Source organism: Nerophis ophidion, linkage group LG20, assembly GCF_033978795.1.
Source record: "Nerophis ophidion isolate RoL-2023_Sa linkage group LG20, RoL_Noph_v1.0, whole genome shotgun sequence".
Lineage (NCBI taxonomy): Eukaryota > Metazoa > Chordata > Actinopteri > Syngnathiformes > Syngnathidae > Nerophis > Nerophis ophidion.
This window is the reverse complement of record NC_084630.1, coordinates 46,000,919-46,015,220: the sequence shown is the minus strand read 5'-3', so window position 1 is coordinate 46,015,220 and position 14,302 is coordinate 46,000,919. Positions and strand designations below refer to the sequence as shown.

Here is a 14,302-nt window from a genome sequence, read left to right as displayed (position 1 = left end):
AAGTGTTGAGAACCACTGATCTATACCAACGTTTTACCAATGTCTTGATACCTTCCAATTTTAACGTCGAAAGTGTTAACTACATTTTTATCATAGACAGACGACAGATTTAATGTCATAAGAAAAAATGAGACCGTCGGATTTATACATCAAAAACAATCATAATTTTAACAGTTCAAAAAGGGATGCATTATTTTTGCTTTTATTTGGTTTTACATTGCTCTGAATGGCTATTTTGTAACCACAGGAAGTTGTCGTCTATCGCCACTTAACGGCCATTCTGCGCATGCGGCCATCATTTATTTCAAATTAAAACTTATTTTGCAACATGAAAGCCAGTCGCAAATTCTTGCGCATGGAAAGGAACCCTATTTGTTTTACATAGGCCTAAATCCCAAGTGTCTCAAAGGGCTGCACAAGCCACAGTGACATCCTCGGCTCAGATCCCACATCAGGGAAAGGAAAAACTCAACCCAATGGGATACAATGAGAAACCTTGGAGGGGACCGCGGATGTGGGGACGATGCCACCCCCCGGGCAGCCGGTGCACTGCATATCGAGTGGATTAATAGCCTTTAAGGAAGACACATCCCACCCACTACGCTCGGATCTGGCGGTGAGAATGAGCCTTCCACTGAACGTGCTCAGACTCCCAAAATGCAACACGGGACGACACAGGAGGTCCTTCATCCTGACAGCCATTAGACTGTATAATGCATATGTTCCTTCTTGACTGTATTTAAATGTAGACCATATGTATAATATTCACATGTGAATGATGCTGTATAGTATTTATTGTCTATTGTGAGCAAACTGTGGTGCAGAATTTCCCCCAGGGATCAATAAAGTACTTTCTATTCTATTCTAATAGTGTGAGAGTCCAGTCCATAGTGGGGCCAGCCAGGGATCATCTTGAGTGGAGACAAGTCGCCATCACAGAGACTTCATCAACTGATGCACAGATGAGCGGTCCACCCCAGGTCCTGATTTTGAACAGCTAGTGCATCATCTGTTGTCACCGAATAACCTCACCATGTCATCTGGTCTAAAGGGTGGGGGTGGGGGGTGGGGGGTGGGGGTCATTTTAAAGGCCAGCGTCAACGAATGAGTTTTAAGATGGGACATAAATGCTTCCATTTTAGAAGATGATGTTATACATTTATTATTGAACCAGCGTTTGCATTACAAAAGGCAGGGCAAGGGATTAAAGAAGTTCATTGCACTACTTGATAAAGTATTACTAATAACTCTCATACAAAATGTACAAATGTTTGTTAAAAATTTCATCATAACAGGCCTTCAAATGGATTTTGGTTACACATACAATGCATCATGTAACTACTATAACACCATATTAACGGTATTTCATAATAAAAATAAAAAACAGCAATTTGCATGAAAGGAAAAAAAGTCAGCAAAATGCAATAAATCATAACTTGCAACATTTCTAGGGAAGCCATAAATAGTGGGACTGAGGTAATTGCTAGTGTATCAGGCAACAACATTTCAAAAAACACAAAAGATACATCCAGTCACCTTTAAATACACAGGGTAAAACAAAATATATTTTTTTCATGGACATAACATGATTGGTATGTAAGAAAACACCTTTCAGTAAACGTGATTTTTGATCTACAAAAACGTCATTAGATCCATCCTCGTATGGAAACATTGCACTGCAACTGAAATAAAAATCCATTTCCATCAACTCAGATGCACTTTTTTGTATAAGGCCTGCGTTTGGTTGCCATACGGAGACAAATGACGTGTGATTAATAGTGATAGGTTACATTATAGCATAGGGGCAATGGCCTTGCAGAGATCATAGTATACAGTATATGCATGTGGACTCCATACATAGAGAAACACAAAAGTATGTTATTTGCCGTTGCAAAGTCGGTCTCCCCAGCACAACATTTTTCTTCCCCCACACAAGCTGATTTCATTCGGAGGAATGCCAGAATACACATAGCAAAATAAAAATAAACAGAATAGGTCAAGTGAAATAAGTCAGGAGGACAGGATGTGCGGTCAGAGGTGGAGATACTTCCAGTACATTTCACTACAATGGTGCACACAAAATCTTTGGACTGCCATAATGTGTTACTAAAACAGTACAAAATCTTTCAAACAAGTCTTTTCTGTCCGGCGTATGTGAGTCTGTTGTGCACGCGGTGTTTTGAAGGCCATTTCATTTTTTTGTAAAGTGTGCGCACACAAGGCAGAGCGCAGTGGAGGGCAAAATATAGTCCAGATTGCAAGTATCAGTAGAAAGTTGTAGAGTTCATTGCCATCTGGGATGTGCCACAAGGGAATACTGGTCCAATGTATGTCCTTGACGATGTCCCTTTAGTGAACCCAGAAACAAGTGAAGGATTGTGGTCACTCAGAATCCCGCTGGACCTCAGATGCATCAGCTCGACAAATAGGACAAGTACGGTTAGCCTGGGCCGAAGACAGAATAAAGAGATGGGTCACAATTTAAATACTATTGAGAACCTTATCCTATATATTCAATTGTGTAAAACTTGTTGTTGACTAGCACTTGTTCCAAATAAAGAGTATATTCTGCTTTAGGATATTATATGTCCTTATTACCTACCCTGTTCTGTAGGAGTGTTACAACACAACTTTTTCGCTTCCGATGGCCACATCAGAGTCACAGCTTTGAGTGTTGGTCGATACCAATATTCATCCGATATATCAGCAGGAATCATACTACATCCTTTTCTTATTTTGTAGAGTGGATTGTTGGAAAAGGTTTGATCAAGTAACATTATTTAAACAGATAATGATGAGTAAAAAACACTAACCTAATGGCATGAAAGTACATACTTTAGGGTGTGGTGTGTGATGTTAAAAAACATGTTTGATCAAGTGAAATTACTCAGAGAACAATGTAAGGCATAGTAACAATTCCTTTTATCCCATTGATTTTTTGAACGTTGATGTTCTAGATAATCTTATTTTCAGTCATTCTTTTCCTTCTGTGTGTAATGTGTATGATTGTTAAATATGTATAATCCGTACTGTAAAATTGATCACACAAAATGGTTGATTATATGACAGAAATAAACTAATTCCATTCATTCATTCATAAGATATGAAAAACACTAACTTTATTACAGATTTACGGATTTTTTTTGTTTTTTGTTTTGACGACACCAGTAGTCGTAATAAATCATGAAGTTAAATGATGCCGAAACGTTTGTTACTGAATACTTTCCCATATGCTTCTGCCTTGTATTTGTAAGTAATAAGCAACTATAATTATTCCATGCAAATGTGGTGTTTTAGACTGCAAAATTGCTTAAGAACTCTTATGTTTGTTTAGCTTGCATGCTATTGTGTGCTTAGCTGTTGTGTAGTTGTTAGCTCCTAGTAGCCTGTAGCCTGTTATGTTTATCTTTTATAAATGACCTTACTAAAAAAACCAAAAGAAAAGACCAACCATGTGTGCTTATTAGAGGACATTTAGATGTCTGGCTTTGCACGCTGCAGGGCTGCTTATATAAAAGATTTTAGAAGCAAGCCTATAAGAATTGTTTTATTTGAATTATTAATTTTTTATTTATTTAATTGGACTGATATGCAATATTGGATTGGGACACCCCAACTGTTCTACAATAATACAATTACACTAAGGTTAGCGCCCTTAAAGTTGCACCACGGCATGTACATTACTCATCTCATTCTTAGTGTCTCGTGTTGGATGGAAACAAGAAGTTGGAATATTTTAGGCACATAAAAATCCCAACTCACCTTAAGCCACTTGTCTACACATTTGGCATGGAACTCGTGATTACAGGGTAGGACTCTTAAAAGCTGGCGAGACTCAAAGTCACACATACAAACCACACACCTGGAAAATAAAGTTGGAAGCATTTTACACAATAAGAAAAAGAGGTTTTCAGCACAAGTACATGACTGAGGTACTCACAGTGTTTGCTCAGACTGATGGTTGTTGGGGTTGAACCTGTAAGATGGCAGCTGTTCTATATCTGCCTTAGTTAAGCCACGAGGCTTGGCCTCTCCTAGACGCTCAGCAAGGTTCAGCAAGGCCTGGACATTTTACATAAGGAGGTCAATGTTTTGAACAATCCATGAATTAACCACTCCCTTCTCACAATAACCTGGCTTTTTGGTCTGGATTTTCAATTCAATTGTCAATACAAAACAAGTTTTAGTGATTGCCAAGCTACCTCATAGTTCTCCACCTCTCCATCGTCCACGTCCAGCTCAAGACTGATAGTGGGAGCTACATTTGGTGGGACAGGGAGCATGGACCTGGTTGAAAAGAGGATTTATGTCATTGTTTTCTTGAGGTCTTCCCCTGAATGGTTGGAACAAAATAAGATGACTTACAAGAAGTAAGGCAAAAAGCTGGGGTGGTAGCTTGAAGGTGGCACAGTCTGCTGGGAGCGGTAGCGCCGGCTGGTGAATCGCCGAGGCAAGAAGTGGGGATAGGGCTGAAAAAGATGTGAGAGAGAGAGTAGATTCCTCATGATTTTGAACCACACAGATTAATCCTAACATCATATAACTTAATGTACTTACCATTGTGAAGAGTTCTTGTGACAGGGGATCATGGTGTGAAAGAAAGTGGAGTGGTGTGGAGGGTGGGAGGGCAGTGGGAGGCTGGTGGTGGTGGTGGTGGTGGTGGTGGCCGTAGCCGAAACCTCCACCTACCGACAGCTGGTCTCCTAGAAGTTCCACCTCATTTTCAATCCTCTGTAAGGGCTTAGGAACAAAAAATATATATCAATACTTGTAACATAAGACACAAATCCACATTAAATAATAAAGTAAAGTCTTACCGATCGTGGCTGTTGGGTCTGGAAAGGCAAGAACTGGCCATGGGTGTGAATGTGTGGCGGGTGATGGGAGAGATGAGGTGGAGGGGGAAGAAGGAACTGAGGGTCGCTGGACAGCAAAGAAGGAAAGGCATAGGGCACTGGCAAATGTTGCATTGAGCATGCCTGCAGCATCTGAAGGAGGAGGCAGAAAACAGTAAAAAAAAAAGTTAGTGGGAGATCCTTATATACCACCTTTTGCCACAAGGTGGCACAATCGTCAAACAGAACCCTTGCATGTTCTGTAAATGGCAACAGTATTGCTGAGTTGCAACCACGTGACCTTGAGGCCACCTCTCCCTTACTTCAAGTGCTCTGATGAAAGGCAAACATTCAACATTGCTACTGTTTATTTACTTTTAACAGCGCTTTTGTGGGCATATTTTAAAGGTTTAGTGGTGAATATAAAATATATTTGTACGGATATCACAAAATAACTGTATGTAATGGGAGTGGATCCATACACTCTTGGAAGAAATACTTTTCTCAAGGATTAAATAATTTAACATCACAAAAGTGGAGCTTACAAGTCTTTTGGACCACCAAAGTTAATTCTGCAAGCACAAATGTTTCTTGGAGTCCACAAATTAAGCCATAAAAGACAAAACTGGACTTATCAATCAGTAAGTAACATATCTGATGACATTAAAGAGTGGCACCATTGCCATGTGATCATTATCAATGTTGTAAAAGTTGAATTATTGTAGTTAATCTCCTGTTGCAGTTTTCTGTAATTTAGTGTCTCAGTTTCAAGGGTGTGAGGTTAATGTTTTGTCTTAATGTTTAGCTACTTCCCTGAACAATGTTTAGTTTCCAACAATATCAAGATACAGTACCGTATGTGGTTTCTATGGCATACGCAGCCTACGAGCAGATGTATTGAACTAACTTATTAATTCTATTTGGCGATGTTTTCTTTACGCATATGTGCTACAAAAATAAGTGTGGAATGCAGACGTTTCCTACGGGAAACTGTCCATCCATCCATTTTCTACCGCTTATTCCCTTTTTGGGGTCGCGGGGGGCGCTGGCGCCTATCTCAGCTACAATCGGGTGGAAGGCTGGGTACACCCTGGACAAGTCGCCACCTCATAGCAGGGCCTACTCAGACAGACAACATTCACATTCACACACTAAAGCCAATTTAGTGTTGCCAATCAACCTATCCCCAGGTGCATGTCTTTGGAGGTGGGAGAAAGCCGGAGTACCCGGAGGGAACCCACGCAGTCATGGGGAGAACATGCAAACTCCACACAGAAAGATCCCGAGCCTGGGATTGAACCCAGGACTGCAGGACCTTCGTATTGTGAGGCAGACGGGAAACTGCTCCTATGTAAATGTATAGGAAAAAAAGCAATCAATTAAATTATAAACTTCTCCAGCCTATTTTACATTCATACAGACGTTGAAAAAGTGGTCACCGCAAACACAACCATATTGTTGACTCGGCTCCACTTGACAAGAGTGACAGAAGCAACATTTATCTGCAGATTTTGTTTGTTAACACGTTTTCCCTTTGTGATGGACTATCAAAGGATCTCAGAAATAAATAAATCCCTATTGAAACCATTTCCGCAAGCGAGAACAGTGCATGTATGTAGCATTTTCACTCTGCTTTTAATTGACTATTGCCTAGGCGTATTTGCCCACCATGTGGTCAATTCCGAGGCGTCACGTGCAACCCAACAATTGCAGACTTAATTTCTCCTAAAGAAACAGCCCACTGTGCTCTCACCGGGTGGTAGTGCTGTCCAGTGCTGAAGACCACACTGCAAGCGGGAACTTGTTGTTGTGTAGAGCAGCTGGGGGGAAGGTGACCGTTACACAGCGGTGCTGCAATGCCGTGAGGAGTGACTGGGGTCACAGTATAGGAGACAGGTACACTGCCCTGCTGGAGCTGGAGATAAACCATGTAACAGTTAACACGTGCACACGCACACAAAGAAGTGTACCATACCTGTTCATGCAAGTCTAAGACCATGGCTTCTTGCTGCGACGTTGCGTGATGCTGCTGCTGGTGATGACTATGGTGGTGATGGTGGTGATGTGCAGCTGGATGCAGTAGCCGTGGGGACAAGGTGGGAGGATGGAAAGCTCGGAGATCCTCTGAACCAGTTCCAGGTGGGGGGGGTTGACTGTAGGTGCTGGGAGTATGCGTGGGGTAGAGTGAAGGATGTGGGTTGTGGTGTAAGTTTTCGTCCTGGAGATCCGATGGGGACAGGCGGGGTGCAGGTCCTTGCGGAGAGGACTGATGAGGAGGCAAGTGACGAGAAGGTCTCGACATGCGGCCGCGCGGACGCCTGGCAGGGGGGCTGAAGAGGGATAAAGGGTTTATATGTAGGGATCATATATGGCAACATTTAGCAGTAGGAATAAATGGAAGAAGTCTGTAAAACGGTACCTGCGCCTGTGGCGAGCAGGCGTAAGAGATCGCTCTTGGTTGTACTGTGCGTGGGGGTGTGACACTCTCCTGCTTGGAGGTCCTGACTCCCAGGGGCGGATGGGGGGAGAAGGGGTGGATGGTGGCGGGGTGGAAGAGGTTAGCTGTTCTAAGACAGCCTGACTGGACAGCCTCTGGCGCTTTGGACTGGGGCTTTCCTCACTCTGGGTAAGGAGGGGTGGAAAATGGAGGAGAGTGAGAAAGGGGGATGAAGAAGGTGCTGTTAGTGACCATGGCGCTCCCATCAAATCAATATCACTGTGCTCTCCTATCCCTATGGCCAACAATCCATACAACTGCTTGACACTAAATTGCTTTGTGACTCATGGTATTTCCTGTATGTGCACACCTCTATGTTGGTTTGTTATCGGAGTGTATGTGCGTTTGTGTGCGTGGGCACATTACACCACCAGTGTTCATACGCCCTCGGGGTTCGGAGTCACTTCCTCCAGCAGCGAGTAAATGCAAGAGGCAAGACAGTCTCTCACAGGCCCATAAGGGAGTCATTCATACACACGCCCAACTTGACGTCTCAACTTTCTCAAAGAGCAGATAAAGACAGTGACGGGCGCGCACACACACACACACACACACACACACACACACACACACACACACACACACACACAAGTAGTCATCCAAGTGGAGAGTACAAATAGTCAGTCAGCACTATCAAGTCATCTGTGACTCATGTACCTTACTATAAGGCCAATGACTCGCACACTTGGTGGCGCAAAACTGACACAAACTCATGTGTCAGCACTTAAGACATCCCTCCAGTACATGTGCTCGGCAGCATGGAGGAGAAATAGTGAAGTACTGCCAACTTTTAGATACAATTCAAATTCCCAGAAAATACTCATGGAACAGTTTGAACCACTGTCAAGTTTGTCATGCATGGGATTGTGAGCTCAGTTCTGCATCAAATAATAATTTAACCCTGTGTGTGTTTGCTTTTTTTTGTCTTTTTGAGGCGGTTGTTTTACCAAATGAATCAATCTCAACATGGATATTAGCGAAAGAACATGCAGAGATAAGAGAAGTACACACCAGAAGTTAGGTAATGTAAAAGCACTTGCATTCCAAGTAGTGACACTCTAGCCACGCTTTTCAAATGTATACTAAGTTTCTTTCAATAAACTGTGTACAGGGTAAATCTGCATTCTTTTCCAAACGCTTGCATTGCACAGCCTCTTCCCTCTATTGTGACTAGTCAAGGGTCTAAGGTGGGCTCGAAGTTAATTTCATGATATAGACGTCCACATTGTGTACAAGAATGGCCTACAACGTTTCAAACATATACAGTACATAAGTCTGAAAAGTTACAAACGTAGAATATAACTACTTTAAAAGAGCATCTGATTGTTTTACTTGACCTTTTAACATATACACCTTTGCAAAACACCATTTACTTTATTCTTATAACGTTTTAATATTACCTGTGGTTAGATTGTTTTTATATTTATATATTTAATAATACAACTTTAACATTTGACAACCAAATAATAAAACAAGGTGACTCTGTAAAAAATCTGGGTATTATCTTCGACCAAACTCTCTCCTTTGAGTCACACATTAAAAGCGTTACTAAAACGGCCTTCTTTCATCTCCGTAATATCGCTAAAATTCGCTCCATTTTGTCCACTAAAGACGCTGAGATCATTATCCATGCGTTTGTTACGTCTCGCCTCGATTACTGTAACGTATTATTTTGGGGTCTCCCCATGTCTAGCATTAAAAGATTACAGTTGGTACAAAATGCGGCTGCTAGACTTTTGACAAGAACAAGAAAGTTTGATCACATTACGCCTGTACTGTATATACCTTTATATACATATATACATACATATATACCTATACTGTATATACCTTTATATACATATATACATACATATATACCTATACTGTATATACCTTTATATACATATATACATACATATATACCTATACTGTATATACCTTTATATACATATATACATACATATATACCTATACTGTATATACCTTTATATACATATATACATACATATATACCTATACTGGCTCACCTGCACTGGCTTCCTGTGCACTTAAGATGTGACTTTAAGGTTTTACTACTTACGTATAAAATACTACACGGTCTAGCTCCAGCCTATCTTGCCGATTGTATTGTACCATATGTCCCGGCAAGAAATCTGCCTTCAAAAGACTCCGGCTTATTAGTGATTCCCAAAGCCCAAAAAAAGTCTGCGGGCTATAGAGCGTTTTCCGTTCGGGCTCCAGTACTCTGGAATGCCCTCCCGGTAACAGTTCGAGATGCTACCTCAGTAGAAGCATTTAAGTCTCACCTTAAAACTCATTTGTATACTCTAGCCTTTAAATAGACCTCCTTTTTAGACCAGTTGATCTGCCGCTTCTTTTCTTTCTCCTATGTCCCCCCCCTCCCTTGTGGAGGGGGTCCAGTCCGATGACCATGGATGAAGTACTGGCTGTCCAGAGTTGAGACCCAGGATGGACCGCTCGTCGGGACCCAGGATGGACCGCTCGCCTGTATCGGTTGGGGACATCTCTACGCTGCTGATCCGCTTGAGATGGTTTCCTGTGGACGGGACTCTCGCTGCTGTCTTGGATCCGCTTGAACTGAACTCTCGCGGCTGTGTTGGAGCCACTATGGATTGAACTTTCACAGTATCATGTTAGACCCGCTCCACATCCATTGCTTTCGGTCCCCTAGAGAGGGGGGGGGTTGCCCACATCTGAGGTCCTCTCCAAGGTTTCTCATAGTCAGCATTGTCACTGGCGTCCCACTGGATGTGAATTCTCTCTGCCCACTGGGTGTGAGTTTTCCTTGCCCTTTTGTGGGTTCTTCCGAGGATGTTGTAGTCGCAATGATTTGTGCAGTCCTTTGAGACATTTGTGATTTGGGGCTATATAAATAAACATTGAATTGAATTGATATTCCAATGTCATGTCTGGTGGTAAGTGTAAATGTAAAAACTGCCCTTACAGTTCCAAAATTTGAACAAATCAATAACCAACCAGCATCCTGCAAAGTATTGTGTTCAAGATTCCACTGTATGAGAGCACCAGGTGTCACGAGTTTTATCACCTGAAGCGACAAGAAAAATGTGGGCTGGCAACTTTGACATATACACTGCACCACCACTTCCACCTACCCTCTTATGGGAGAGACACGCTGGTAAAGTGTTATAAAAAATTACTCAGCGGCTGTGACTTTTAACACACACATGCACAAAACTCCACAACCTTGAGAGTGGTGTGATAGCAAAAAAGGAAACAGCTGGAGAACAGGCTTTAAAACAGAAACACACGGTTATGGAAACGCCTGCAGACATACAGTCACACATGGACAGCTGCCACTGTTTTGTGTTCTACAGCCTATAAGGTACAATACCTACTGAACCGGCTTGGAGGCCCACCGTGCTGTTGGAACAAGCCTAAACTGGATGTATTTTCACTCGAGAGTCAAAGATGCCACAGCTTTGTGACTCTCAGCCACAAGTTGCATTGGAAGATAGCTGAGCTTGATCAGCTTTCAGCCAATGTATATATTAGGGCTGCGAATCTTTGGGTGTCCCACAATTCGATTCAATATCGATTCCTGGGGTCGCAATTTGATTATAAATCGATTCTTTCGATTCAACGTAATTCTCGATTCAAAAACAATATTTTTCCGATTCAAACGATTCTGTATTCATTCAATACATAGAATTTCAGCTGACATGCTAGCAGAGTAGCAGATAATTTTGAAAAAGCTTTTATAATTGTTAAGGACAATGTTTTATCAACTGATTGCAATAATGTAAATTTGTTTTAACTATTAAACGAACCAAAAATATGACTTATTTTATATTTGTGAAAATATTGGACACAGTGTGTTGTCCAGCTTATGAGATGCCATGCAAGTGTCAGCCACTGTGACACTATTGTTCTTTTTTTTTATTTTTATAAATGTCTTATGATAATGTCAATGAGGGATTTTTAATCACCGGTATAGCTTGGTTGGTAGAGTGGCCGTGCCAGCAACTTGGGGGTTGCAGGTTCGATTCCCACTTCCGCCATCCTAGTCACTGCCGTTGTGTCCTTGGGCAAGACACTTTATCCTCCTGCTCCCAGTGCCACCCACACTGGTTTAAATGTAACTTAGATATTGGGGTTCACTATGTAAAGCGCTTTGAGTCACTAGAGAAAAGCGCTATATAAATATAATTCACTTCATTATGCTGAAATTATAACTTATATTGATACTGTTGTTGATAATATTAATTTTTGTTTCACTACTTTTGGTTTGTTCTGTGTGGTGTTTGTGTCTCCTCAATTGCTGTGTTTATTGCAGTTCTGAGTGTTGCTGGCTCAGGTTTGGTTTTAGAATTGGATTGCATTGTCATGGTATTGCTGTGTATCGTTTTGTTGGATTGATTAAAAAAAAAACTAATTACAAAAAAAAAAAAAAAAAAGAGAATCGATTCTGAATCGCACAACGTGAGAATTGCAATTCAAATTTGAATGAATTTTTTCCCACACCCCTAGTATATAGTAAATATTTATAGTAGTTAAAATCGTCATGAATCAAAAAGATTGGAAGAAACTGGCACAAAACAACTTGGAAGCATGATTGTGTGACTGGAAACCAGTTGTCTTAGATGGATTGTTCAAGGAAAGCCTTCTATACATGCGCTAGTCACCATGGAGAATCATGGCTCCGCTCTACAACATTAAAGGGGACATGTAATGATTCTATTCGACATTTACCACCTTTTTTGCAGTCTACATAATATGTATTGGATATACATTGGTGTAAATTTAGCGGAAATTACCCTCTACAATTATTTTTATAACCATTTTTGTGAGTCTGTCTGCAAACGGTCCGTGTTGGTGGGGGCGTTCCCAGATTGCAAATGAAACTCTTCTTGCTCCACCTTCTCCAAGTGTCATAATTTCGTTTTTGAAAATATAGACTGTTAAATACAGTACAGGCCAAAAGTTAGGACACACCTTCTCATTCAAAGCGTTTTCTTTATTTTCATGACTATTTACATTGTAGATTGTCACTGAAGGCATCAAAAGTATGAATGAACACGTGTGGAGTTATGTACTTGACAAGAAAAGGTGAAATAACTGAAAACATGTTTTATATTAAATTTTTTTCCAAAATAGCCACCCTTTGCTCTGAATACTACTTTGCACCCTCCTGGCATTCTCTCGATGAGCTTCAAGCACACCTGTGAAGTGAAAACCATTTCAGGTGACTACCTCTTGAATGAGGTGGGTCCAAACTTTTGGCCTAGACTAGATATGTCTTGAAAGCAAACATCACCATTATTTTGTCTCAGTCATGGTTAAAGATAAACCTCATAAACAATATATAAATATATAAATATATATATATATACACACACACACACACACACACACACACACACACACACACACACACACACACACACACACACACACACACACACACACACACACACACACCGTTTCCATGAGTTGGGAAATTGTGTTAGATGTAAATATAAACAGAATACAATGATTTGCAAATCCTTTTCAACCCATATTCAGTTGAATGCACTACAAAGACAACATATTTGATGTTCAAACTCATAAACTGAAATTTTTTTTTGCAAATAATAATTAACTTACAATTTCATGGCTGCAACACGTGCCAAAGTAGTTGGGAAAGGGCATGTTCACTACTGTGTTACATCACATTTTATTTTAACAACACTCAAACATTTGGGGACTGAGGAAACTAATTGTTGAAGCTTTGAAAGTGGAATTCTTTCCCATTCTTGTTTTATGTAGAGCTTCGGTCGTTCAACAGTCCGGGGTCTTGTTGTCGTATTTTACGCTTCATAATGCGCCTCTCATTTTCGATGGGAGAAATGTCTGGACTGCAGTTGGGCCAGGAAAGTACCCGCACTCTTTTACTACGAAGCCACGCTGTTGTAACACGTGACTTTGTATTGTTTTGGTGAAATAAGCCAGCGGCGTTCCTGGGTGTTGTTGATAAATGGCTTTCGCTTTGCATAGTAGAGCTTTAACTTGCACTTACAGATGTAGCGACCAACAGTAGTTACTGACAGTGGTTTTATGAAGTGTTCCTGAGCCCATGTGGTGATATCCTTTACACACTGATGTCGGTTTTTTATGCAGTACCGCCTGAGGGATCAAAGGTCAGTAATATCATTGCTTACGTGCAGTGATTTCTCTAGATTTTCTGAACCTTTTGATGATTTTACGGACCGTAGATGGTAAAATCCCTAAATTCCTTGCAAGAGCTCGTTGGGAAATGTTGTTCTAAAACTGTTTGACAATTTGCTTACAAATGGGTGACCCTCACCACATCCCTGTTTGTGAATTACTTAGAATTTCATGGAAGCTGCTTTTATACCCAATCATGGCACCCACCTGTTCCCAATTAGCCTGCACACCTGTGGGATGTTACAAATAAGTGTTTGATGAGCATTCCTCAACTTAATCAGTATTTATTGCCACCTTTCCCAACTTCTTTTTCACATGTTGCTGGCATCAAATTCTAAAGTTAATGATTATTTAAAAAAAAAAATGTTTATCAGTTTTAACATCAAATATGTTGTCTTTCATTGTAGCATATTCAACTGAATATGGCTTGAAAATAATTTGCAAATCATTGTATTCCGTTTATATTTACATCCAACACAATTTCCCAACTCATATGGAAACGGGGTTTGTATATACAGTTGTGATCCAAATTATTCAACCTCCACACGATTTTGGTGTTTTAGCAAGTTGGACATTATTCGGTATTTTGTTTATAGTCATATCAAATAAAGATGTGTCAAATAGACAAATGCAACTTAAATTATAACACTGTATTTTACAAAATACCAAAAAAGGACATTTTTCTTAATATCTCATTGACAAAATGATTCAACCCCCTAGTAACATGCATCTTTAGTACTTAGTAGAACAGCCTTTAGCAGTAATGACATCCTTCAAACGTGATACATAACCGGACACAAGC

At 40.7% G+C, this 14,302-nt stretch overlaps 1 protein-coding gene across 1 annotated transcript in view; it reads right to left on the bottom strand.

Annotated features, from left to right (window-relative positions):
• Window positions 1-1,136: 1,136 nt before the first annotated feature.
• The window catches only part of rnf38 (ring finger protein 38), a 55,416-nt gene continuing 42,250 nt past the window's right edge, over window positions 1,137-14,302 (bottom strand). The window contains exons 4-13 of the mRNA XM_061881379.1: window positions 7,255-7,457; window positions 6,811-7,165; window positions 6,589-6,750; window positions 4,818-4,988; window positions 4,558-4,740; window positions 4,366-4,469; window positions 4,203-4,287; window positions 3,941-4,062; window positions 3,763-3,862; window positions 1,137-2,445 (exon numbers count right to left, since the gene is read on the bottom strand). Coding sequence (XP_061737363.1) covers window positions 2,383-2,445; window positions 3,763-3,862; window positions 3,941-4,062; window positions 4,203-4,287; window positions 4,366-4,469; window positions 4,558-4,740; window positions 4,818-4,988; window positions 6,589-6,750; window positions 6,811-7,165; window positions 7,255-7,457 — 1,548 coding nt within the window. The 3' untranslated portion in view covers window positions 1,137-2,382. The remainder of the gene's footprint in view (window positions 2,446-3,762; window positions 3,863-3,940; window positions 4,063-4,202; window positions 4,288-4,365; window positions 4,470-4,557; window positions 4,741-4,817; window positions 4,989-6,588; window positions 6,751-6,810; window positions 7,166-7,254; window positions 7,458-14,302) is intronic.